Genomic DNA, 27,728 nt, shown 5'->3' on the forward strand with positions numbered 1-27,728 from the left:
AGCCGGGGCCGCGGGCGCCGCAGGGTCGCGGGCGTTCAGGCCGCTGCAGCCGCGGCCCCTCCTTCCTTCCGGGCGAGTCGCCGGCTGGTGGGGCCCGGCCCCCGAGCGGCGCGCAGCATGGGAAGGTGCTGCTTCTACACGGTCGGGACGCTGTCCCTGCTCCTGCTGGTGACCAGCGTCACGCTGCTGGTGGCTCGGGTTTTCCAGAAGGCCGTGGACCAGACCATCGAGAAGGTGAAGCGAGAACGCTGTGTGTGTGTGTGTGTGTGTGTGTGTGTGTGTGTGCGCGCGCGCGCTCCCGTGTTGGGCGGGGGACTCTTTCAGCCCACCCTCCGACTGCTGTACCTCCTTGCAGAGACCATCTATCTGCACCCTGGCAGACCCACCCGACCAGAGCCCTCCTTTCTTCCTTGTCTTCTTGAGGTTGGGAGGTAAGGGTTAAAGAAGGATAGGGAGGAATAATAGGATAAGACAATGGGTCTAGACTTTTTTTTTTTTAAGCTTTCACTTACGTTCTATCCTTTGCATCCCCCTCCACACCCCTCCCAACGCCCCAGTCTCAGCTCGGCCCAAACGTATTTCCCACCCACTTCATGAAGAAACAAAACTAAATGGAAAACACCACAGCCCCGTCAGGTTTGTTGGCTGCTTGCTGTGGCCTTTGAAGTGGTGCAGGGCTGTGAATGAGGAGCCGCTTGCGGTCCATTGTGCTTGCCTTCCTGGACTGATCTGAGCAGTCTGTGTGCAGAGCCTCCGCAGGCTGCTTTCCAGCTAAGCATGTGGTATCTTGTACCCACCCTCTGTGTTGCTTTGTCTCCCCATGGATTCTCATTCTTCTTAAGGAACCATAAGCTTCAGGCAAGAATGCATTTAGGTTCTTGAAAGAATCTGAACCTGTCTGTTGGCCTAGATCAGTGGCCTGGAGAGCTGGTCATTTCAGAAGACATGTGGGTCATTCGACTTTACCAGTGCTCATTCCTTCTCCCCTTTCACACACATCCTCCAATCTGTGTGGAAAGAGGAACAAGAGAGAGAGAGAGTTACTGGGATCACTTTTCCTTTAAAAAAAAAAAAAAGATCATTGGAGCAGCCTTTCTTGTTAGCGCAGATAACCACAAGTTAAATTTCTCCCACCAGTTTTGACTTGTTGTTGGCTGGATTAAAAAACCAGTTTGATCACTGAACTCCCCCGGTCAGTCAAGTTGTGTCATCCAGGTGGCAACAGACATGTTCCTTTAAAAGAGGTCTCGAAAAGTCATCATGCTCTCAGCACAAAGCCCCATGTGGGGCTTGAGCCCATGAAGGGTGAGAGCATGACCTGAGCCAAAATTAAGAGTCAGACACTTAACCAACTGAGCCACCCTGGTGCCACTAAGTTCACATTATTACGGGAAAATGAAGCCCACTGCCTAAGCTTCTCAAAGACCACTGTTTTCCCTGAATACCCATGAAGGAAAAAAACTACTCTTGGCCACCTGCAAAACCACGGCAAGATTGTTTAAGGATGTAAACTCTTGCCTGGATGAACAGAGGTAAGCAATGCAATTATAGTCTGTACGTGAATCTTCTTGTGTGGCTTTAAAACGCTGTTTCAGGAGAGCCCTATAAGAAGAGCAGTCTTCCTGGTGCCTCGGATGTTAGCAGCCCTCAGATGCTCTGTGGGTCTTCATTTCATGGGCAGGTAGGGAGGTGGCTGTAAGGCAGCTTGAATGGGCCTTGAGTTTGCACTGCTATTTGGTGATTGGCTTTTTTATGTGGTTTTCTCTATGAGGAACGGACTCTGATCAGACTAATAAATCATAGTACAGGGGAAGTAGATTTTCAGAATTGCCCAACCCCATTAAGGAACACTGTACAATGTGGCATATGCAATTAAATGACAAGGCTAGTTTCACTGGACAGGACTGTTGCCAAGTCAGCCAGAGGTCATGCATTACCATCATTACCATTCTCTTCTCCCGGGTCACCTGCAGTGACGTGACCTGGGATAGTGGGACAGAGTAAGGACTGCAGTCTACACCCCTAGACATTAATCCTTGCCCCACCATGTTCCAACTGTGTGACCTTGGGCTAGGTTTCCTGATTCTGGGTTTCCCCAACTGTATATGAGGATAATAACAACTCAGGAGAATGAGGTTGTAAGAATTATTAGGGAAAAGGGATAATTTTCATGGGATATCTTTAGTGCTTTGTAAGTCAGTTTTATTTTTGTTAGGAGCAAAGGAGAAATATGTGATATTTGAAGTTAGACATCCTTTATTCAAATCCTGATCTTGCCTTTTGCAGGCTTTTTGATTCTGGGCAAGTTACTGAAGTACTCTGAGCCTCCATTACATTCCTTGGGAAAGTAAGGAAGTTCACTATCTTAGGAGTATTTTCCATGAAGGACCTTCCAACACCGTCTACCTAATTCTGTATCCAAAATGTTCTTCTCCTTAGGAAGGATCTCCTCACACCATATAAGCTTCCCACAAACCCTGGGCCTGCCTCTGTGTGTGCTGTCTTGAGACTGAGGGAGGCAGTCTGTGTGAAGCACCCAGCACAGAATCAGGCAGAGGACAGGTGATCAGTTATGACTGCTGTCATTCTTGCCATTAGTATCCTGATGGCATGATGGCCTTCAGAACTTGACCTTAATACAGTTATAATGCAATCCACCCTGATACTCCCAGTTCTTAGTTTTTGTTTTGTTTTGTTTTGTTTTCATTTGAAGATTTTTCCATGCCCTGGCTTGTCTATATCAAAAAAAGAAGAGAAGAAAGGGGAGAAATGCAAATGAATAGGTTTGGCTAATTGTGAGAAGCAAAGTAACATAATCCCTATTAGATAATTTGAGGGAGATTTTAAGATTCAAGGGAGATTTAAATTTTGGCCAGTGAATGGAGTGGAAGGAACCAAGACAATTTGATTTTTTTTTTTTTGAGAGAGATAATGATTTGGGGGAGAGGAGCAAAAGGAAAGAATCTTAAGCAAGTTTCATGCTCATGGAGCCTGACTCAGGACTCAGTCCCACGATCCTGGATTCATGACCAGGGCCAGAATCGGGAGTCAGACGCTCAACCCACTGAACCACCCAGGACCCCCTGGCTCCATGCCTGGCCTCACCGGTTACCGCCTTGTATTGAGCAAGCCCTGTAATTGTTTCTGCTTCAGTTTTCTCAGTTGCAAAACAGCAATGTCTCCCTTCTTGTCTGCTCACACCTGCTTCTTAGAGGATATTCTGAGCACTAACCAGGCCTTCTCTGTCAAGCATTTTGACTTCCTGAAGACGGAGCTTTGCAAAAACCATTCAACCTCTTTTTCCTCCTTGGAACTTGGAAGGGCAGGCTTTCACGTTCTATCTCCTTCGGTGACCCCACTCATTGTCCTGGCACCCGGCACACACCGGCAGGTACACAATCAGTGCCTGTTGCCTCGCATTTGATCATTGTAGTTGAAAGAACAGTATTCTAGGAATTAGCAGAACTTGGCTAAAATTCTCTTTTTCTGTCATTAGGAAATATTTGGATGACGTTGAGCAAGCCCAGTAACGAACACTGAACCTCTCAAAACCTCGGGTTTCTCATTTTGAAAATGGGAGGAATAAGGACACCTGCCTTAGAGTTGTGCCAAGAGTGAAATAAAAGGATTGCTGTAGGGGCGCCTGGGTGGCTTGGTCGGTTAAGTGTCCGACGTCAGCTCAGGTCATGATCTTACGGTTCGGTTCGTGAGTCTGAGCCCCGCCTCAGGCTCTGTGCTGACAGCTCAGAGCCTGGAGCCCACTTCAGATTCTGTGTCTCCCTCTCTCTCTGACCCTCCTCTGCTTGCACTGTCGATCTCTGTCTCTCAAAATAAATTAAAAAATGAAAATAAAAAAAGGATTGCTGTAAAAAGGCACCTTGCATAGCCCAGATAGTAACATTTGTTATTGTTTTTAGCTGTCATTTTCTTATCTGTGAACTAAAGCTTATGTGGTAGATGTTTCCTTCTAGCTCCAGACTTCTGGGATTCTGTGCCACAGGCATGTAAGCTTTGTTTAAGAGCAACTTTGCTGCTCAGACTATTAAGTTTGCCCTTAGACTCATTGAGTGTTTGAACATCTCCCAGAAAGGGGAACGTGGAGTCAGCCAAAGTCAGGGCTAGTGAAGAAGAAATGGACTGGCAAGGGAGCCAGTGAGAAGGAAAGAGATTTTCACATGTTTTCCTTCCTGTGCCCAGGCCAAGGAAGGGTGAAAGCATTAGGTGTCAGGGATGAGATGAACAGACAAATATACTTATCCTTGGCTGGGACTGAGACTCTGGGCAAGCAAGATCAGCTAGCCTCTTTTAGGAGCCATAACGTGGGAGCCATTCAGCTTAATGCCTCAGGAAATGAAATGTAATCACTGATAAATTAATCAAACAACATTAAAGGTGAGTATGTGGGGGTCTTCTTTTCTAAGCTGAACTAGTTAAATATCTTCATGTATGGTTGCCTAAAGACAATCAACTCTATACAATCTTAAAAGGATCCTTCTTGCATCTCCTGAATCATCTCTTTTCAGGGTTATGATGACTTAGAACATTAGAATGAGAAAAAAACGTTAAGCATCACTTAATCTGTTATTTTATAGTCAAGGAACCTGAGCCTATGATGGTTTTTTAAGAAATTTATTGAGAGAGGAATAGAGAGAGCATGGAAAAGGCAGAGGGAGAGCGACAGGGAAAAAGAGAGGGAGAGAGGGAGAGAGAGAGTGAGGGAGAGAGAGAGAGAATCCCAAACAGGCTCCTCACTGTCAGTGCAGAGCCCGAGGGGCTCAAACTGGTGAACCATGAGATCATGACCTGAACCAGTATCAAGAGTTGAACATTCAACTGACTGAGCCACCTGCGCGACCCCAGCCTATGTCAGTTTTTAAATATGATGGTGGGTATCAAATTGCCTTAATATTTATGTCACTGGAAGTGTAAATAACTGACTTAACAGAGGCTGGATGGAGAAGTAGAGGTAGGGTTAGGCATCCAAGCTGGGTCTCCTAAATCACTTCTCCCACTCCAAGGATGACCATATACTCCGTTGCCTGCAGCAGTCCTGGTATATTTATGCCTGTTGTCCTGGCATAATTACCAGCACCCTGTTTTCTTTTAAAAGATCCTGGGTTTGGGGTGCCTCGTGGCTCAGTTGGTTAAGCATCTGACTTTGGCTCAGGTCATGATCTCATGGGTTTCTTTGTGGGTTCGAGCCTCACATCAGGCTCTGTGCTGACAGTGTAGAGCCTGGAGCCTGCTTCAGATTCTGTGTCTTCCTCTCTCTGTGCCCCTCCTTTGCTCACATTCTCTCTCTCCCTCAAAAATTATAAATAAACATTAAAAAATTACACTTTAAAAGATCCTTGGTTTGGGATACCAGAGTGGCACAGTCGGTTAAGTGTCTGACTCTTGATTTCAACTCAGATTATGATCTCATGGTTTGTGAGTTCCAGCCCCACGTCAGGCTCTATACTGTGCGGAGTCTGCTTGGGATTCTCTCTCTCCCTTTCTTTCTGCCCCTCTGCCACTCATGTTCTCTCTCTGTCTCTTTCTCCCTCTGTCCCTGTCTGTCTTTCTTAAAAATAAATAAATAAGCATTAAAAAAGAAATAAAAGATCCTTGGTTTTTGGAATAATAAGTTCTATCCTCACATACCACATTGTCCTCCGCTTTTTAGCGATAAAGAGGAGCAAGGAGCTCAGGCCCGCTCAAGCTGGCTCCAGAATGATAGGATTTTTTTTGTAAAGCTGGAAGAGGATGCTTCTGGAAGTCTAAGGGTGAGAACCACAGGACTGGAAGGCCTCCTGGGAGTACAGTAGAAACTGGAAAGTTAGCAGGACCCAGGCACTCTCTGTGTCCCGGCCCCCCTTTCTCTGCTTCCACCACCAAATAGTTTCCTCTGTTTACTTGTTGGCCCCGCTGTTTACTCATCTGCTGCTTCCTCAGCCCCAGTCCCATGTGACATGCCAGCGGCTGGCCTCCCATGGACAGGCTTTATCTCTCGGTTTCTCCTTTCCAAATTTGTGGCAGAGAACTGTGATTGGCTCAGCACAAGCAGAAATCATAGATCCTTAAACAGAGACTGTATCCTTGCAAGATTCTTTAACTCCTAAGCAAAATTCTCCAACTCCTCCCTGGCTTTTAGAAACATGATCTTGTGATATTAAAATCATATTATGTTTCTTTCAACATCTTACTAATTCATGGTGACCACGAGTACATTCATTATTAATGGCTAAGACAATGGAGTAAACTGGTAGTTCTCAGTGTGGCCCCTAGACTGTAGGAACTACATCAAAATCACTTATGGAGTTTAAAAAATACAGATGCAGGGCACCTGGGTGGCCCAGTTGGTTAAGCATCTGCTTCTTGATTTTGGCTCAGTCATGATCTCACAGGCTCCCAAGATCGAGCCCTGTATGGGCTCTGCTCTGACACCAAGGAACCTTCTTGAGATTCTCTCTCTCCCTCTCTCTCTGCCCCTCCCCTGCTCACTCGCCTGCTTTCTTTCTCTCTCAAAATAAATAAACAAACATTTATAGAAATAAAGTAAAAATAAAAAATACAGATGCTACCAGCCCTGCTGAATCAGACTCCTTAGGACTGGCACCCAAGTTAAAAAGCTAACTACGAGGGGATGCCTGGGTGGGTCAGTTAGTTAAGCCTCTGACTTCTGCTCAGGTCATGATCTTGCGGTTCATGGGTTTGAGTCCCACGTTGGACTCTGGGCTGACAGCTCAGAGCCTGGAGCCTGCTTCAGATTCTGTGTCTTCCTCTCTGCCCTTCCCCTGCTTACACACTCTCTCTCTCTCTCTCTCTCTCTCTCTCTCTCTCTCTCTCACTCTCTCTCTCTCTCTCTCAAATATCAATAAACATTAAATAAAAAAAGGAAAGCCAACCATGAAGCCTGGACTGGTTTGGTTGGTGATTATGGCACCCCTCCAGATGGCAATTCTTTTTTTTTTTTTTTTTAGTTTTGTATTTTATTCATTATTTTTATTTTTCTGATAAGAAATACATGCCATTATAAAAAGTCCGATATAACAAAAATTAATAAAACAAAAATAACTACTATTAACATATTGTTCCTTATTCCACATTTCTTATTTACACATACCCACTAACAGATACCCTTTACAAAAGTGAGGTGCTTCTTTCCTACTCTATTTTTAATTTCATCTGGTATAGTTGACATATGAAAGAGACGATAATTCTACTGAGGATATTACTACTAGTGATTACTATTATTCTTCAAGTTTCCATTAAAGGAAAGACTGGGGGGGAGGGGAAGGTTGTTGCTTGTGAGAATTATTTTTGCTTCCTTGCTTAATTAAGTGCAAGATTTCACTCTGTCAGGCCACCGCAGAGGGGCCATCTGTTCTGCCAGACATTTGCTGGTTCCTGGTGAAGGCTCAGCAGGTGGGATTGTAAGATCATTAATGAAAACACGGGATGTTGGCCAAGCGACTAGGCATTTATAGCCTGTATCCTCAAGATATACATACTATATATACATGGTTTGCTAAATGAGAGGGTCAACTTTCATCAAAACTGGCAACTAGTCAAAAGCAACCGAAGAAAATAAGGCTACTTTTGGTTTTTGCAGTCAATATCTAAAAGTACTTGCATATATACTTTGGCAGTCATTCACTTATTTAGCAAATATTTACCGGGTATGGACCATTTGCGAGGCAATGTGTTGGGAACTGTGGATACAATAATAAAGTAGACACAATCCCTACGCTTACAGAATTTATAATCTAATTCAAATGCTTTGGGCTCAGGCCTGTTTACACTCTTAAACTGAAGACCCCCAAGAATTTACATTTCTGTGATTTATATCTGTCAATATTTACAGTATTAGAAACTAAAACTGGTAAATTTTTAAAGCACAAGAGTACACAAGCACATAGTAGCCGTCAGAGAGCAAGGACATTATTACATGTTTGGGGACTTCTAGAAATCTGCACTCTACACTCATGAGAGAATGAGTGTGAAAAAGGGCAAACAGTGTCTTAATATTATTTAAAAATAGTTTTTAACTTTGTGGACCCCCTGAGAGGGTCTTGGTGACCCCCAGGGGTCCTCAGGCCACACTTTGAGAGCTGCTGATCTAGTTTTCTTTTAATTATGATGAGTTTTAGGATAACTTTAATAAATAACATCATATCCCTGTTATGTTTCTGTAAGAATGACTTGGAAACTATGTTATTAATGTCTTCAGACCACCAGGATTTTTGTCTAGTGTGTTATGTACATGTTCCTTTAGTTTCCACACAGTCCGTGGTTAAAGATGGTAGTTTGGGTCATCAGAGATGCAGATGCAGTGAATCTCCTGCTTTCCCTGTGTGCTAATCAGACTAGACTAGCCCATCAGCATCTCTGTAATTGAATTACTTCATAAGTCCCCTCCAGCCTCAGTCCTGCCAGGGATTTTCAAGTTCCTGCCATATTTAGCTTTGTCCCATTTTCCCTCACCACCAAGTGCATGGTCACACAAAATACATGTTCAGTAAATATTACTCGGCTGAGTGGAAGGATGAAGAGATGAAAACTTGCATCTCTGGGGATGATTTCATTTGCATATTATTGCTCATGTTGTTTATCTTCACATTTTTGTTACTCTCTGTAGGCCAGTGGTCATTGCCTCACTATACCTTTATGGGTTTTTTTTTTTTTTAATTTATTTTTGAGAGACAGAAAGAGACAGTGTGAGCAGGGGAGGGTCAGAGAGAGAGGGAGACCCAGAATCCGAAGCAGGCTCCAGGCTCTGAGCTAGCTGTCAGGACAGAGCCCGATGCAGGGCTCGAACCCACAAACTGTGAGATCATGACCCGAGCCGAAGCTGGACGCTCGACTGACTGAGCCACCCAGGCGCCCCTTACTATACCTTTAAAATCTAGAAACTTCACCCAAGAATCCAGGTTTCCAGCCTCCCTTAAAACATGTGGAGGCTGTGCATGCCAGCCTCACCACAGTCCCATGCGGCCACAGTCTGAGCAGAAGCGGGCTGCCCTTCAGAGGGGACCTCCCTCCGGATTCCCATGGTCCTCCTCATTCCTGTTGGCTCCATAACTCCAAGCCCAGAAAGGGCACCCTTTGTCATCGTGCCTGCCCTGTTGTCTCTTTGAGTAGAGAAGTACCTGTCTGTATCTGAACCTCATTACCAAAAGAAGGAAAGTGAAAGAGCCTAAGAGGGTCGTGTGTTGGACAAAAATTAAAGCAAGCATATTTTTATGGAGAAATGAATATCATCACTAGGGTCCAACATGAAAAGCAATGTGCAAACTCACATCCGCTTCACTCTGCCACACCCACCTGGCCCCTTCAGTCTTGAGTTTCATAATCTTTCTAGAGAAAGAGAGGCAGAATACCACTGTTACAATAGTAAGATCACTCTTGCAAGCCCCACTTTCAGAGTACTTGGTTTTAACACTGTACTTCTGATAATCAACAGTCACGGAAAGGAGAAGAGACAGAGATAGAAGGAGGTGATGAACACATCACTTCTATCGAGAAGTTTCGAGAGAAACAATAGCAACCAAACGGGGTAAAATCATAAGAAGGGCTCCACAGGTTACACACAGAACCGGGCATTGTTTTCACGGGCCACACTTCTTACATATTCCCGTCTTAACATCCTCTTCCTCAGGCACTCCTTCAACCACACCCTCTGCTTACACACCTATTTCTCCAACTGTCGCCTGGTCCTTTTTTTTTTTAAGTATTTATTTATTTATTTAGAGACAGAGCATGAGTGGGGCAGGGGCAGAGAGAGAGAGAGAGAGAGAGAGAGAGAGAGAGAGAGAGATTTCCAAGCAGCTCCACAGAGCCAGTACAGAGCCTGATGTGGGGCTCGAACTCATGAAGCCATGAGATCATGACCTGAGCTGAAACCAAGAGTCAAGACGCTTAACTGACTGAGCCACCAAGATGCCCCTCACCTGGTCATTTTGATTAAGTTTTCATCTGGGGGCTGCTTTCTCTCCCTTTGGGATGGCAGTTCTCAACTGTAGTTTCACATTTGTTATTACGAGGAAGCAAGCGTTTAAAGAGTAGTCTAGTGGGTGTTTGGTAGCAGGAGCTATTCAGGAAAGCTGTGCCGCCCTGCTGTCCTTTCTGTCATTTATAGACAGAGTAGCAGCTTCCACATGAACTAACATTTAAACGTCCACTGCCAGACCTCATTAGCTGAAATTTTTACAATTGCAATTAAAGCAAAATGAGTTCATCAGCAGTGACATTAAAAAAATGTCAATGCATTTGTTCCTGAGTTAAAATAAGGTCAGAGAATTAGGGTAGAATGCTAATGGCAGCTTAGTCTTTTTACGTCAACAGAGAATAAGAAAAGATAAGTAACGCGAATGACTTACATTACTAGGAAAGTCTAGATTAGGTTTGCTTAATTTAATGGAGAAATTTTTATAAAGTTTTTTTTTTAACATTTTTGTTTAGTTTTGAGAGAGAGAAACAGAGCATGAGTGAGGGAAAGCAGAGAGTGAGGGAGACACAGAATCCAAAGCAGACTCCAGGCTCCAAGCTGTCAGCACAGAACCCAACGTGGGGCTCAAACCCTTCAACTGTGAGACCATGACCAGACCCAAAGTCGGATGCCTGAGCATCAGTCGGTTGACTGAGCCCCCCAGGTGCTCTTCAGGGAGAAATTTTTAGAATGAAAGCAAACCAACTGGTATTTTGCTATTCAGTGAGTTTTATCAATCTGGAGACTAGTGAGAATCGTTCACATGCTCTAGGCCAGGTTGCCAGCGTTGGCCTACATTATCTCTGGGTGAGGTTAGACTGTGTAGATGGTGATGTGGATGCTGAAGTTGTGTATAATTATTGAGTAGCACTGCTGAACTAAAAGAACAACCAGGAGCCCTCTTGAGTCCTGAAAGTTTCCTCGGAAGTATTACCTATCCCCATCCAAGCCTAATGCAATTCCTTCAGTGCTTATTATCATTTGGAAGTAGCTTATGCCAGGACAGCTGGTTCACCAAGCCCCCCAGTGTTGCCTTCCCGGAAGGTCTCTGTCAATCTGCCTTGGATGTTTAGTATCTTTTGGCGGCATCGTGTCTTGTCAGCCCTCACTCGAAGCAGCTAATACAGCTTGTACCTGGAGAATGGTGGGAAGTTGAGTGTTGCTGGTGCAAAAAGTACCTACCAGGGAATGACAGATGATGACGGGTGACAGGCTGTGTCAGATCATGGCCAGGCTTAGTGCGGCAGGTCAGGGACCTTGGACTTTATCCTGCAAGCAGCAGGGAGAGTGTCTGCTCCCATTGGTGCTTTGATAGAACTCCCTGTGGAGGCTGAGGTGGAGAACGGACTTGAAAGGAACCTGGAGAAGAGATCACCCACAGTATTGGCTGCAGTCAAGACCACCTATGGGATCAGGAGTAGAAATGGCGAAGAGGAGGAGGTAAAATCAGTAGGATTTAAGATTGATTAGGGGAGAAAAATCATAAGTCCATTTTTGGTCACATCGACTTTCAGCAGCCTGCGGGATGTCCAGGTGGGGATTTTAGGATGGATCCACACAGCAGAGATGATCCAAATAATTTCAGGCATAAGCCCTTCTTTGGGCTGAATTACTGGGCCTTGCAAATAATTGTTCACTAACTGCTTTGTGCATGCCAATTTTGTGTCCTTGGCTAAATTTCTTTGTGAGAACAGGGCCTATGTCTGTTGGGCACATAGAAATCTCTCCATGTAGGGGGCAGCTGGGTGGCTGTCTGTTATGCATCCAGCTCTTGATTTCAGCTCAGGTCATGATCTCATGGTTTGTGGGTTTGAGGCCAGTGTTGGGCTCCACGCTGATGGCATACAGCCTGATTGGGATTCTCTCTCTCTCTCTCTGCTCCCCTCCACAAAAATAAATAAATAAACTTAAAAACATTAAAAAAAGAAAAAGAAATCTCTCCATACTTGCGTATTGGCTAATTAGCTGAAAATAAGTTTTTCAGTTTAAATGATTAATTTGGTTGTTGACACTATAGATTCACCACACAACTCAGTGATCCTTCCAACATTTCTCTTGATAGTAGTACTACAACATTATGCATAAAAAATTCATCATGTTCTACTTGGCTAAAATTTATAAGCAATATCCAAAGTCACATTGTAAAATTGTGGGCTGTGGGTTTGTAAGGTTTGGGAACTTACATTGATGTTTAATTTGGTGTATCTAGAAAACTCAGTTGATTACAGGGTTTGCTTGGTAACTGTCGCTGCCCCCGCAAATCCTCAGTGAGGAAGATCAGTTGTCCTCCAGCCACAGCTTCTTGTCTAAATTGTGCAAAGGGGTCCTTAGGACCAGGAGAACCGGTTTGTTGCATTGGGCAGAATTACTGACTTCCTGTGCCAGACATTCTCCAGGCTTGAGGTTAAGGTTGTTACTTGTTTGTTTCTGAGCCCTTCCTTTGCAGAGCAAGCTCCTGGGAGTGTACAGTTGAATGCCCTGAGGATCTGGGGTAGAAACTAGAAGTTTAGGGTCAAATGAAGCCCCCTTCTGGACCATTCTGGGGCAGGAGGTGAGGTGCGTTTTGGGGACGCATTAGCATGAGCAGCAGAGAAGTTCCCTGGCACAGTGGAGCTCAGCTCCTCTCCCGCTTTCTGGGTCCCTTGCTGTCTATTCCAGCCCCCCGGAGTTTACTGTGGCTTCACACAGCTGGCCTGGTTTCCTTTCCTCAAGAGGTAAGGCCTGACTCCCCAGGAAGGTCTCTGAGTCTATGTGAGGGCCTCTCCATGGTTTCACAGTCTCCCTGAGGTAGGGTTGTCCGGTAAAATATAGGATGCCTAGTCAAATTTGAATTTCAGGTAAGCAGGGAATAATAGTTTAGTGAGTACACGGCATGCCATATTTTGATTCACTTCAGTGTATTGGTTGTTGACATCTTTCCATATTTACTTCATCTCTCTGATATACTCCTTCTTAAATTATTAAATGTAAGTTGCAGACATCATGATGCTTTGTTTCTGAATCCTTCAGCATGCATCACCCAAGAATTAAAGTACTTTGTGACACAACCCATGCAATATTTGGGATATACCTGAGCACCCTCTATTTTTATTTGCTAAATTTGACAGCTCTACCCCCGGAGGTGTGGTGATGTGGCAGCTGTTAGAGAGTTCAAGCCTGGGCTTTGCAAACCTGGACTTGACTTGCTGGCTCTGTGAAAGCCAGTGCCACCATTTCCTTATCTGAAAAATGGGAATTCTTATCTTGCAGGGTCAGTGTAAGGCTTAGAGATGATGGCAGAAAGCTCTAGCACAGCCCCTGACTCCTAGAGATCCAATAAATAGTAGCTGGCCGTGGTAGTAATGGTACCTGAGCTGAATGTCAGGGAAAAAAGATAAAACTGAAGAAGGGAGCAATAAAGTCGCAACTGCTTTAGAACTACAGCAGCTGCATCTGTGAACTTCCCTGTTCTTTCATTTCCCTCCTCCTTCTCTACTTGGTGTGTGTACATAGACACACACACAACACTGTGGGACTTGCAGTGATTCTGTGACACATACCTAGCAAAGAGTGGATGAAAAGAGACACGTTAAAGGTGCAGGAAAAGCCAACACTCTTGAGGGCAAGATTTGAAAGGAACAACAGGTGGTGTGAGGCCCGGCTTGAGTGTGAGCTTAGCTGAGTGTGGCCAGGGCGGGGCGGGGGGCGGGGGGATGCAGCAGGGGTGGAGGCAGCAGGCAGATGGTGAGGAGAACCCCAGGTCATAACAGAATCTGCTATCAGCATGACTCTGGCAGGCTGCCAAAGATCCCTTTCCTGGTTAGGTTTGGTGTTTGCTCTGTTTAGTTAAGGACTCCGGTGTACTAAATGTTTATTTCTATCCCCAAACTGCCTTAGTCGACTTGAGATTTGGAGGAACAAGTTCAAGTCAGACTGTTGTAAAAACAGCCAGTTTACCCTCTTTTCTGGAAAGGATTGTGCCCTCCTTTCTGGAAACTCTTCTACTTGTGTTTGGATTTTTGGTCGCCTCAGAGCTGGAGGCAAACCAAAGACGATAAACTCAGGGAGTTAACCCATCTGTCGATTCACGCTTGCTGGCTCTTTTGAGGTTCACAATTCTGAGGTGATTTTCTTTCCTTTAATAAATAAATGAGATTACAGGTCCTTTCTCACTCTGAAAGTCTTCACACGCTGGGATGCTCGTCAGGAAAAGTTAGCAGGGATACAGCGTGCCAAATCAGCCGTCCCAGCAGTACTAGGGAAAGAAATACTGAGAAGCTGAGTGTGGGGGATGGCGGCTCTTGGAGCTTTTGTGGGCACACTGACCACAGCTGGGGGGCGGCAGCCTCGCCTTTGTTTTCCCAGGACAGAGGGAGAGCCCAGATGGAGTCGGGCCTCTGTGGATCCACTCTTTTCCCTCAGGGCCTCCAATGACATTTAATAGAATCTAGGTATCTCACATTTTCGTTTTTAAAAAAATAAGGGAATAATTTTTTTCTGCTTCCAGGAGTAATTGATTTCTGTTGTAAAAACTCCCAACGCACAGAAGCATAACAGATAGAATGGAAAACCCCTTGTAATCCTGTCCCATAGAGATGTGTGTGATTAGATATTTAGTGTGGCTGCTTAGAGACTTTGATGGTAACTAGAACATCGAAACTTTAAAATTAACTGTATTTTACCCCACTGATATTTTCATGTTCACGTTTTATCTGTGAGTCTCGTCCACATAGATACATATTTTACATTGTCGTTTTCCATTTAGCATAGAGCATGAGCGTGTTTCTTGTTTCTGTGCAGTCTTTATAATTTTAATGGTTGCTTTCTACTCCAACCCATGAATTATTATAATTTACTATGCCATTCTTTTCAGTTTGACATTTGGGTTATTTCTGATTTTATGCTAATTCCTTGTGGTCTCAGCCTAAACTGAATTACAGATAGAGCTGGAAGAGAGGACCATGACTAAAGACTTTCTGTGTGGTTTCTTTTCTCTTTTATTGTTTAACATTCACTGGGCTATCGCCATTTCAGCAGATTAATGTGAGTGACATGATTCCCTTTTAAGTTGATTTGTTTAGTCTTTTTTGTTAAACTTTTAAAATATTTTTTTCATTTTTTAAATATTTATTTTTGAGAGAATGCACGCACAAGCAAGGGAGGGGCAGGGGTGAGGTCGGGACAGAGGATCCCGAGGTGGTTCCTTGCTGCCAGCGCAGAGCCTGATGTGGGGCTTGAATCCGAGAACTGCGAGATCATGACCACTGCCAAAGTCAGACTTAATGGACTGAGCCACCCCAGCGCGCCCCTCTTTTTTTTTATTTTACATCAAGACCTGGGACTCTCCCATCTCCACTCAAGATGACGATAATCAGGATTGCAGTTACCATTCACTGAGCATTTTGAGGTGGCCTGAGACCAGCTCTCTGCTGAAGTCTCATTTCATCCCTACAATAATCCTAGCCAAGCCATCCTTCCCATTTGTGCTCGGGTAACCTTCTAGAACACTTCTTGCCTGTGTCAGTGCAAAATAGGCAGGATGGCACAATAGTTAGCACCAAATAAAAAACAAATGTAGACTAAGAGAGATTATTTGAAAGGACTAGTGCAGTAGGAGACAGGAGACGTGCGTTGGGAGATCTCGGACAGTGTGATCTGCTAATGAAAAGGAGAGTGACAGAGCTGGGAAGGAGAGAAACTTGGCCAGAGTTTGACTCACAAGCACTTTTCTTCACCTTTATTGAGGTATGGCTGACAAGTAAAAAGTACATATGTTTGGTGTTGAGTTGTGTAAGTTCTTTATATATTTTGAATATTAACCTCTTATCAGATATCTTGTAAATATCTCTCCTATTCAGTCGGCTGCCTTTTTTGTTCTATTGTTGGCTTCCTTAGCTGTGCGGAAGCTTCTAATGTTGGTGTAGTCTCAGTGGTTTATTTCTGTTTTGATCCCTTTGCCTGAGGAGACAAATCTAGAAAAAATGTTGCTTTGGCCGATGTCAGAGAAATCATTGCCTGTGTTCTCTTCTATGATTTTTATGACTTTAGGTCTCACATTTACGGTCTTTAATCCATTCTGAGTTCATTTTTGTGTTTGGTGTTAGGAAGCAAAATGGGTGAAGGGGAGTGGGAAATACAGCCTTGCAGTTATGGAATGAATAAGTCATGGGAATAAAAGGCACAGCAAAGGGAATGTAGTCGGTGATATTGTCATAGTGCTGGGTGGTGACTGGTGGTAGCTGCGCTTGGGTGAACATAGTGTTATGTGTGAGCTTACTGAATCCCTATGTTGTACACCTGAAACCCAGGTAACATTGTGTGTCAACTATACTCAAAAATTTTTAACTGTATACATTTAAGGTGTACTACATGATGTTTTTAATAATGTATACATTGTGAAATGTTTATTATAATCATACTAATTAACATATCCATCACCTCATGTAGTTACCTTTGTGTGTGTGTGTGTGTGTGGTGAGAACACTTGAGATCTATTCTCTTAGCAAATTTCAAGGAGACACTAAAGTATTATTAGCTATAGTCTTCATGCTATACATTAACAGGCATTTTGTTCCCATTGATTGGTGGTTCGAACCTGTGAATCAACTAATCAGTGATGAGGCAAAAACTGGGAATGTGAAGGGTCTGTGTCTGGCCTTGTCTTGGGCAGATGAGGGATAAACAAGGAGGGGAACCTTATCTAAGTCATGTGGAAGGGTGTTTCTTTGCAGTAAGCCATTTCCTGGAACACAAAAGTGGTGGCTGGGGATGGGGGTATTCTTGAGCCATTTACTGGTTTCCAGGAGCATGAGGCTGTGATAAAATTCAGTGTTGCCAGGAGCTCGGCTTTAGAGTGAGTTCCTAGGGCCGGAGGCTGACTCTGTCTTTTACTAGCAAACCTTAGGCATTCTCCTCACCTTTGAGCTTTGGTCTCCCAAAGTGTAAAAATGGGGAAAATAATTTTCACTCTGTCGGCTATTAAGGGAGATTACATGAGATAAAAGGCAATATAGTGCCTGGCTTTCGATAATGCCCTGCAGCTCGGGAATCTTCCATGGCTCCCCATTGTATAGCAATGAATGTCTCTACTCCTTGTAAAACCCATATGCAGTCACACCCAACATTGTCCCACTCTGTATGTTTTATGGTCTCGTCCTCCACATTCACTATCTTTCTGATTAAGCGGAGGGTTCCAGGAGAGATGGACACAGAACAGGCAGGGAGGAAGGGCTCACTCTGCCAAGACAGAGAGGATAGTTGAGTCAACCCTGGCTGTCCATCAGGTGTCTATGACCTCCCTCTGGTTGCTGAATTTTTATTCTTTCTCCCCCGCTCACTTTGAGGACTGCCTTTCTCCATCTCAGGTCGTAGAATCCACTGTCTGAACACTTGCGAGACTGTTGTCTGGCATAGTCACAGGCCGTGTATTACGTACTACTTTATATTGTCGATTAACTTGCATGTGTGTGTCAATACTCTCCTAAGTGGAGGCCAAGCTCCTGGGATGCAGAAACCATATCTCCATATCTGCGTTGCTGGATATCTCTGATGATGCCTAGCACATACATAGTGTTGTGAGGATTTGCATTCATAGTTCTGCACTTTGCAAGAAAACCATGGGTAGGGGCACCTGGGTGGCTCAGTCAGTTAAGCGTCCGGCTTCGGCTCAGGTCATGATCTCACAGTTCATGGGTTCGAGCCCCACATCAGGCTCTGTGCTGACAGCTCAGAGCCTGGAGCCTGCTTCAGATTCTGTATCTCCCTCTCTCTCTGCCCCTCCCCTGCTCACGCTGTCTCTGTCTCTCAAAAATAAATTAAAAAAGAAACATTTAAAAAAACAAATTTAAAAAGAAAGAAAGAAAACCATGGGTATAGTACTGCTTTAAATAGTTGTTAGGAAAAGGGGTCATGGAGGGACACAGATTTTTTTTTCTTTCCACCCACAAAAGGAACTGGCTATACTTAGCTCTGTAGGGTGCTGGATTACTGATAAGATACACAAACTGATAGGGACTAGATCTCTTGTGATTATGTGATTCTAAGACGCTATTGCCTTCTGGTATCTGAATGTGATAACCACTTCCTCTGGCGTACTTTAAAGCCTCTTTGGATTTGTAGCTAGAGAGCTGCTGTTAAGGCCTGGCACTTGTAACTCTTGTAACTTTGCATCCGATCGCCTATGCTTTTCTTCTGCACCCCTCTGATTGGCTCCTAGTAAGTTCTTCTTTATAAGTAAAGGTGGTGGAAGCTAGTGTCTGAGTTTTCTAGAACTATACTTTGTTGATTGAAGTAATGTTTCTCCAAGAACTGCACTGTCCTAGACACTGTAGGGAAGATTAAAGGGGAAAAAAAAGACCCCTTTTTGTAGGTTAACGCCTTCTATTTAAAAAAAATTTTAACATTTATTTATTTAAAAAATTTTTTAATGTTTCTTTATTATTGAGAGACAGAGAGAGAGCATGAGGATGGGAGGGGCAGAGAAAGGGGGAGACACAGAATCTGAAGCAGGCTCCAGGCTCTGAGCTGTCAGCACAGAGCCCAACGCAGGGCTCCAACTCATGAGCTGTGAGATCATGACCTGAGCAGAAGTCGGGCTCTAAACCAATTGAGGCACCCAGGCGCCCCGCTGCCTATTTTAAAAAGCTAACAGTTAACTTCATACATTACCATATTGAATAGCTGCACTTCCCTTCTCATTTTTGGTTGCTGACATGGCCTGCTTCATGTCGATTCCTGTTAACTTCAATTTTCAGATGTTTTCTGACCTGGCCTCTTTTGTCCTACGAAATTCCCATGTAATGTGTTATGGGATTCAAAGGAAGAGATGATCCATCTGGTTAAAGGGGGATTACTCAAGGAATTCATGGAACAGAGGACATTATTGCCTTGCCCTATTCTGGAAATTTATGGGCAAGAAAAAGAGGTCCTTATTTAATGAAATCAGACAATTTAAAAAATATCAATGATCTTTAAAATTCTCTAGAAGACAAATTATTATTTATATGTTAGATTTCTTGTAGTTAACGTACTAGTTTTAGGTAGCCTAAATTCATGTTACTAAGCTGTTTGTGGGAGCTATTTGTATACGTTATAGTAGAGAAACTCTACCATATAACTTGTACAACTAAAATGTGTAATCTATTTATACCTGTTGTTTTTTGCTTTTGTTTCAATGTTATGTGCAGAGTAGGGTTGGAGAGTAGAGAAGAGGATTCTGTACCCTGCTCTGACATTAAGTAGCTGAGTGAACCTCAGCACACCCCTTTACCCTTCCAGAGCCGCTGGGGCACCTCTTCTGGACCTCAGCACCTTTTCAGTTCTGGTGTTCTCTCACTCTCTGAGCCTGACTCTTCAGATAACTAAGACTCTGGTTTTGGAGATAAGATAAAAGACCACAAGGAGTTTTAAAAATTGCCTAAAGTTACGGATTCAACTGCTCAGGTGCTGGGCTTAGGAAGATCAATGCATGCAGGGCAGGGAGGAGGGCTTTACCAAGGAGAGTCTGAGCTAAATCCAGAAAGTTAGAGGAAAGGAGTTTCACGGTTGGTCTTTAAATTTTTCTGTCTCGGGGTGCCTGGGTGGCTCAGTCAGTTGGGCAGCAGCAGACTTGGGCTCAGGTCATGATCTCACAGCTTGTGAGTTTGAGCCCCGCATTGAGCTCTGTGCCGATAGCTCAGTCTGGAGCCTGCTTCAGATTCTGTGTCTTTCTGCCCCTCCCCCACTCACACTCTGTCTCTGTCTTTCAAAAATAAATAAATTTCGGGGCGCCTGGGTGGCTCAGTCGGTTAAGCCTCCGACTTCGGCTCAGGTCAGATCTCACGTTCGTGGGTTCAAGCCCCGCATCAGGTTCTGTGCTGACAACTAGCTGAGAGCCTGGAGCCTGCTTCCGCTTCTGTGTCTCCTTCTCTCTCTGCCCCTGCCCCTCTCATGTTCTGTCTCTGTCTGTATCAAAAATAAATAAAACATTAAAAAAATAAATAAAATAAATTTTATAATAAATATAATAAAGTAATTTTTCTGTCTCAGCAAGCTGATCTCCTCTCAGCAAATCAGTACTGATAGTAAAGGCCAAAAATATTTCAATAATATGTTGTTTGACTAGAAATCTGGTGATTAGACATTTTAAATGGATGCCAAACTGCAAATAATCCCTAGTTCTATGGCATGGCCAACTCATGGATGTATATTTACTTTCAGTGCTTCCAGATCACCAGCTTTGCTTTGAGGGGTGTAGGATTTCTGTCCTATGTAGAGCTTAATGCAGGGCTCCAACTCACACACCATGAGATCATGACGTAAGCCGATTTCAAGAGTCAGACAGTTAACTGGCTGACCCACCCAAGCGCCCCGAGATATTTTCTAATAGATCAATATCATTAAGTTCCCTTGCAACATTCCTTTTATTAAATTGCAGGCCTGGACTAATAAAATTCGTCATTCTGGAAGCGCCTGGATGGCTCAGTCGGTTAAGCGAGCGTTGAACTCTGGCTCAGGGCATGATCTCACAGTTTGTGCGTTCGGCTCCCCACTGGGCTCTGTGCTGACAGCCCAGAATTGGAGCCTGCTTCAGATTCTGTGTCTCCCTCTCTGACCTTCCCCACTTATGCTCTGTCTCTGTCTCTCTCAAAAATAAATAAAAATTAAAATTTTTTTTCTTTTAAATAATAAAAATCTAAAGAAGTAAGATAAAATTAAAAAATAAAAATTGATGTTCTGTTGTGTGCTGTGTCACAGTACGTTTTAGCATGTAGTATCTAGCATGTTCTGAAGCTGGTCCCTTTGTCTTTTGTCAATCACAGCCTCACCGCCAGAGGTGACCTCAGAAGATGCTTCTCTTGCAGTCTAATCTTAATTGTTTCACTACTGGCCTTGCATTATCTGTACCATTTGATCTCATTTTCCTCTTTAGATCTTCTTAAAAATTTTTTCAATGTTAATTTCTTAATGGTTATAAAGTTTTGGAAAATACCAAAAATCGTCAAGGAGAAAAAACAGTGATCCAGATTCCTAACACTCAAGAGTTAATGACTGTTTGTATTTCGGGTTGTTTATTCTAAGTCCATCCCTTTATCTTTCTCATGTGTTTCAATAATTTTTACTGTAAAAAATGCACATTTTTCTCCATTAACAAGTTGAGAACTGTTAGGACCTCAACCTACTGGATAGTAGGTTTCTGTCTCTTAACCTGGGGTGCTGTATTACTCAGTTTTCGGTTACAGTGCCCCATAACAGACAGTTTCCAAATCTCAGTGTCTTATAACAGTGACATTTATTCCACACTCTTGGGGTGCCCCATGGGTGTAGTCTGAGGCCAGTTGGTTCAGCTGAACTAGGCTGGACTCCAGGTTTCATGTCTGGTCAACACATTTTAGGTGAAGGATCAATAGCTACCTTAAGCATGCTCTTCTCTTGGCAAAGGGTGATTAGTGGAAACTTGCCATTCTTTTGGGGTCTTAGCTCAAAATTTGGACATTCCCATCCCACCCATTGATTTCATTGGTCAAATCAAGTCACTTGGCCAAGCCTGAGGTCGGTAGGGTGGAGAGTACCTCCCATCAGGAGCCAAGATTTATTAGGTTACTAGAGTTGCTGTAACAGATACCATAGTCTGGGTGACTTGAACAACACAAGTTCATTGTCTTCCAGTTCTGGATGCTAGAAGTCTAAGATAAGGCATCAGCAAGGTTGATTCTTCTGAGGCCTCTCTCCTTGGCTTGTAGGTGTTGTCTTCTTCCTGTATCTCCACATGGTCTCTCCTTGGTGTGTATTTAGTCCTAATCTCTTCTCCTGATGAGGACATCAGTTATATTGATTACAACCCACACTCATGACCCCATTTAACCTTATATTTCTCTTTAAAGACTCTTATCTTTAAATACAGTTACATTCTGAGAAACTAGGCATTAAGATTTCAATATATGAATTTGGGAGGGGGCCCATAACACATGGTAAGGAAGGACTGTAGATAAGGAACCCCAAGCACTTAACATCAGAAAGGCTCAGCTTCCTCGTCTTTAAAACAGGGATTTGTTAGGGATTGAATGAGAAAAAACACGAAAAGCCCCTGCTGGTGGAGGTGGTAAGGATGGGTATGGTTCTACAGACATGGAAGGACCAAATCCAGCCTTCTTGGGCCTCTCACCTTGTTCTACCGCGTGGGCAAGCTGGGAGTGCCCATTGCTTCTCAGAATGGGCTACCTTCCACAGCAGTGTACAGTCAGTGGAATCTTCAGAATAAAGGCAGTAGGGCTCTTGGGTACTCAACCTCTGGCCTTGGTTTTGCTAACACCATTTCTACCTATGAGCTACGGCTGCCACCATTCCTTTGCCCCAAATATTTATTGAAGACCTTTAATGGCTTCATAGGGCTGTGGACTTCATATTGATCTAAGGCATGGCCCTCCTAAGGGACTACAGTTGAATGCCTAGGAAAATAAATGACTCAGGAGGACAGAGCAGGGAGTGTCCCTCTCTCTGCCTCTATGTTCAAAGTCAGCTGCCTCACACACTGTCCTTTTGGTTTTCTTCCCCAGAATATTGTGTTAAGGAACGGTTCCGAGACCTTTGATTCCTGGAAGAAGCCCCCTCTGCCTGTGTACATCCAGTTCTATTTCTTCAATGTCACCAATCCAGAGGAGATCCTCAGAGGGGAGACTCCCCGGTTAGAAGAAGTGGGGCCATATACCTACAGGTGAGTCCTGACCACCTCCCTGCCATACCAACCAGAAATATGGAGTGGCCCCACTGTGGCCTGGGTCTGCATCTCTTCTCACGGGCATCCTCTGCGTGCTGCGTGGGGAGTGCAGGATTTGGTTAAATCTGTCTGAAATGTTGCTGATATCTGGCACACGAGTATGACACCTCAACCGAGAATGACTCTATAGATGAGGGCCAGTCTCAGCCTGTTATGTTTAGGAATGCAGATGCTTCCTCCTGAGATGGCAGAAAGTGGTTATTGAGCTGTGAAGAGCTATGCCCTCTCCCCAACCCTTTTAAGGCTGTCCCTTGATTCTCTTTGATGACTTGTCGGACCTTCATCCATTTCCCTCCCCCACACACCATTTTAGACCAGGTTCTAGAATTCGTTGTTGGTCCATAGACAGGCCTTTCTGTCTCTTATTCATTCCTTTCTTCACCGCTCCTGGGTATGAGAGATAACCAACTGTCAGGGTGGGTTAGAGTCTTTGGCAGTGACCTCCAATTCCAAACACTGGGGAAGTAGGAGAACTGCTTTCTTTAATCATTTTTCAGAAGATGAATAGGGGGAAGTACTCGGGGATCTTAGGGTCAGAGCATTTTCCCTATTGTAGCATTACCTCCTCCCCCACCCCACCCACCAATAATCTTTCCAACAAAGTTTCTCCTTACCAAGTTTAAGAAAAAATAGTAGAGGAGGTGGGTGCTTGGCTGGCTCAGTATGAGGAGCATGTGACTCTTGATCTCAGAGTTGTGAGTTCGAGCCCCATGTTGGGTGTAGAAATTACTAAGAAAAATAATAATCATAAATTTTTAAAAAATAGCAGAGGAAGCAGATAGCAAGATCATTTTTTTCGTGTAGAACAACTAAATGGTAAACATGCCTCACAATTCTGTTGTAATCTATTGCTCAATAAATGGTTGCTGACTAATTTATATTATGAATCAGTACTATTCCCTGTGCAAGAATTCAGAGATAAAAATCTTGGTCCCTGCCTCAGATGCTCATGGTCTAGCTCTGGAGTCAAACTGCCTGTTTTGACACCCCACAGCCACTTACTAGTGTTCTGTGCCTTGGTTTCCGTATCTGGAGATAAGAATAGGACAGCCTCCACAGGATTGTTTCCAGGATTAAATGAGCCAATGAGTCAGTATTGTTAAAGTGCTTGCATTAATGCCTAACACATAATGAGTGCTGTTTGATATTATTATTAGTCTTTGTGGATTGTCTTGGTCTGTATAAATCAATATCCTGATTTGTATAGATGAACTCTGTTGTTATATAAAGGAATTTCAAATTTAAAAAACAGGAGAAGCATGTAGGTGGCTTCGTCGCTTAAGCATCTAACTCTTGACTTTGGCTCAGGTCATGATCTCATGGTCATGAGATCAAGCCACAAGTTGGTTTCCACATGGAGTATGGAGCCTGCTTAAGATTCTCTCTCTCCCTCTCCCGCTGCCCCCTCCCCCTCTTGAACGTGCATGTACTCTTTCTCTCTTTCAAATTAAATAAATAAATAAATAAAAATTTTAAAGAGGAATCTTAAATAAATACTTGCGTCTTCACTTAAATTTCTGTTGTATGGGTTCACTATGTAAAGACACTGTGTGTTAGGTAGAGCAGATCCCTGTTTGAGGCTGTACTGCCTGGGGATAATTGGAAGATGAACTAGAATTAGGATCTGAGTGTCCTGTTTATCCATTTTATCATTTTGCAATTTTCACAATTTTTTAATTGTGATTAAAGGAAGATAATATAAATGTATCATGGCCATTTTTAAGTGTGTAGTTCAGTAGTGTTATATATATTCTTACAATGTTGTGCCACAAATCTCTAGAATGTTTTCATCTTGTAAAACGAGAATTCTGTACCTGTTAACTAACTCCCCTCCCCGTGTCCCAACTTCTGGTAGCCCCCATTTTTCTTTGTTTTTATGAATTTCACCGCCTTAGATGCCTCATATGAATGGAACTGTTCAATATTTATCTTTTTGCTATTTTTATTTTTTCACTAAATTTTTTCAGGTCGGGGGAAACTGCCTCCATGTAAGAATGAACTCACCTGAGAACTAAGGAAAACCCTAACAATTTTCCCTCTGGGTCTCCTGGACCTATTCCTATGCTCATTATCCTCATCTGAGAAAAAGACATGCATTCTGATTGTAATCCAAAGAAACCCAAAACTCCATCAAAATGTCTCCTGGGCCATGGTGTCTGCTAGCTTAATATCCTGTTGTAAGTGTGGTCATGGGAACAAATAAATCCTAGAAGTAAAACGGTGTCTGACTGTTACGATACTCCCTCCATGTTCCCATTTTATTTTTATTTTTTAAGGTTACTTATTTATTTTGAGAGAGAGAAAGAGAGAATCCCAAGCAGGCTTCCCATTGCCACAGTGCAGAGCCTGGTGTGGGGCTCAAACTCACGAACCATGAGACCATGACCTGAGCCGAAACCAAGAGTTGGACACTTAACTCACTGAACCAGGCACCCCCATGTTCCCATTTTAGAGGGACCAAGACTTAGTCGTGAGAAAAGCCCAGGAACATTTTATAGGAGTTCTTAACTTAGGATCCACAGATCCCTAAGGGGTTCATGGATAGAATTCAAAGTAGTCTATGACTTGAGTAGGAAAAAAATTATAATTTATTTTCACTGGCCCCTCACTAAAATTCAGAATTTCCTTTGAGTATAAATGTAGGCAACAAACCACAGTGATGTAAGCAGTACCCATGGCTTCCTCAGTCACAGAAACACAGATATTGTGTCTCGTTGTAGCTGTTGCTCATGGTACCATTCGTTTTCATAAATACTTCAGAATTACAGTAATCGTTGGACTTGCTGCTGCATCTTAAAGTATCAGTGAAGAAGCATGGCATATTACCATATCACAGATTTTTTAAATGATACCTGGATTTCAGTAATTGGTTTCCTTTGCAATCCTGAGTATTTTGTTCCCTATATAAAAGCATTTCTCTAAGAAAGGGTCGATAGACTTTACCAGACAGCCACAGGAAAGACTAAAAACCCTGAGAGCAGATCCAGTAGTTTGGAAGGGAGGTCGGTTGCTCATTGATTGTTCCGTATCTGCTTCCTGAGTTTTCCTTCCTCTGGTTTTTCTCCCTGCCCTGGTCTCTCTTCCATTTCACTGTCAAGGTGATTTCCCTTCCCTGCTCAGGATCCTAGTGACTCTTCCTGTATGATGTACCAGGCCTAAGCACTCGATCTTCTTCTGCATGTCTAGCTTCTTTGTTTTGTTTTAATTTTAATTTAATTTTTTGGCACTCTCAACCTCATATTTTAAACTCTAACCAGAGCTATCCAACAGAAATTTACGATAGGCCACATAAGTATTTGAAAATTTTCTAGGAGTCACATTTTAAAAGGGTGAAATTAATGTTAATATTTTATTTACCCCAGTGCTATCCCAAACAGTATGATTTCAACATGTAATCACTATTCAGAATTATTAATGAGATACTTTATATTCCTTTTTCCCCCATGCTAAGTCTTTTAAATGTATAGCATCTAATCTTGGACCAGCCACATTTCAAGTGGGTAACAGCCACATGTGGCTGGTGGCTACCATATTGGACTGAAAGGACACAGGTCTGAACCAAATTGACTCCATGACAGGCTTTCAGTTTCCCCTCTAAACTAGAAGGCCTAAGTTTCAGGCAGTTACACATTGCCCAAGGCAGGAGAGACCACCCTTGTAACACCCAATCAGAAGCAGCCAGCTAGCACCCTTAACATTCCCTAGGGACAGGTCTGTAAAAGGAAACCATAGATAGTTACCTGTTGTTTAATACTAGATTAACCAGTTACTCACCCCACTTGGGGGTCCTTAGCCCACCCTATAATTGGTTATTTTCAAAGAAACACCAAATATTGTGATTGGGTCCCACCAAAAGTAACGAATGCTCTAAACAAAATGTATGGTTAAAGTTGCTGCCAATGCTGTTATGTGATAATGATTGGATCACTGTACCTGTGTCACAATTTCTTGTAACTCCCCCTTCCCAAACCCCATAAAAACTCTGCTCAGCCCTTGTTTGGGGCTCTCAGCACGGATCCACTGCACTGGTGAAGTCTGTGAGCCCGAGCTCGAGCCCGTAATAAAGCCCTTTGTCCTTGCATGCGTGGTTTGGTCTCCCTGGTGGTCTCTGGTCTTTGGGGACGATACTGCGATCTGGGTATAACAGGACAGCACAGTTCTAACTGTATTCCAGTTGTTTGAAAGTCCCCAGACACGCTGCTCTGCCATTATGTGCAGTTCGCTCAGTCCAGAATGAACTCCCACCACCTCTCTCAGATCAGATGGTGCCACTTCATGAGACTTTCCCTGACTTTGGATGAGCTCTCTCTAGTATATACATCTGTTACAAACTGACTAAATGCATTTTAACAATTGGTTACATATCTGTCTTTCTTCCTAATATACTAAAAGCTCCACAAGGGGCAGAAACCAAGTCTTTCATCTCGGAAAATCCAGTGGCTGGTGAATATTTGTGAAACAAGTGAATGAAACATCCTCAACCATGGCTTAAGTCCTTAGGATGCAAGAGGAGAAATTATTTAAATCCATGGAACACAGGTCGCTCAGCTGGGACCACAGGACTTAATCATGGAAGCCCAGGAGGCAAGGCTAGGTTCAAGAAAGAGGAATAGGGTCTTGAAACTGAATGGCTTGGTTTGGGAACAGATGCTCACATGTGCCCTGACAACTGCTGAGTATTCCTCACAGGGCTGAGTGGTTTGTAAGCTGGAGTTTGCAGAAGAAGATGGCTTTTTAGTCTCTTATGACTTTTCTAGTGAGCCGTTTGCAGTCATGTAATGGATCTGATTCCTATCACTTGTGATTTAATTATGCTATTGTTTACACAAGAAAGTTAGAATATTCCAGTAACTCCTGCCCCTGCCCCTGTGTTTGATAGTTCCATAGGCTCCCTCCCAACTGATCAGCTGCCTTGATTGTGTGCACAGGGGCCTGGGGCAGGAAGGGGAAAGCAGGCTGGCCTCCCTCCCGTCCTGCTGGCCAGCACAGAATGCTCTCGGTGCTGGGAAAACTCCCCTCTTCTGC

At 43.6% G+C, this 27,728-nt stretch overlaps 1 protein-coding gene across 2 annotated transcripts in view; it reads left to right on the forward strand.

Annotated features, from left to right (window-relative positions):
* The first annotated feature begins 6 nt into the window (after positions 1-6).
* The window catches only part of SCARB2 (scavenger receptor class B member 2), a 73,018-nt gene continuing 45,296 nt past the window's right edge, over positions 7-27,728 (forward strand). For both annotated transcript variants that reach the window (XM_029944686.1, XM_029944689.1), the window contains exons 1-2: positions 7-234; positions 22,483-22,640. In XM_029944686.1, the coding sequence (XP_029800546.1) occupies positions 118-234; positions 22,483-22,640 (275 nt within the window). In that variant the 5' untranslated portion in view covers positions 7-117. The remainder of the gene's footprint in view (positions 235-22,482; positions 22,641-27,728) is intronic.

Source organism: Suricata suricatta, chromosome 1, assembly GCF_006229205.1.
Source record: "Suricata suricatta isolate VVHF042 chromosome 1, meerkat_22Aug2017_6uvM2_HiC, whole genome shotgun sequence".
Taxonomy (NCBI): domain Eukaryota; kingdom Metazoa; phylum Chordata; class Mammalia; order Carnivora; family Herpestidae; genus Suricata; species Suricata suricatta.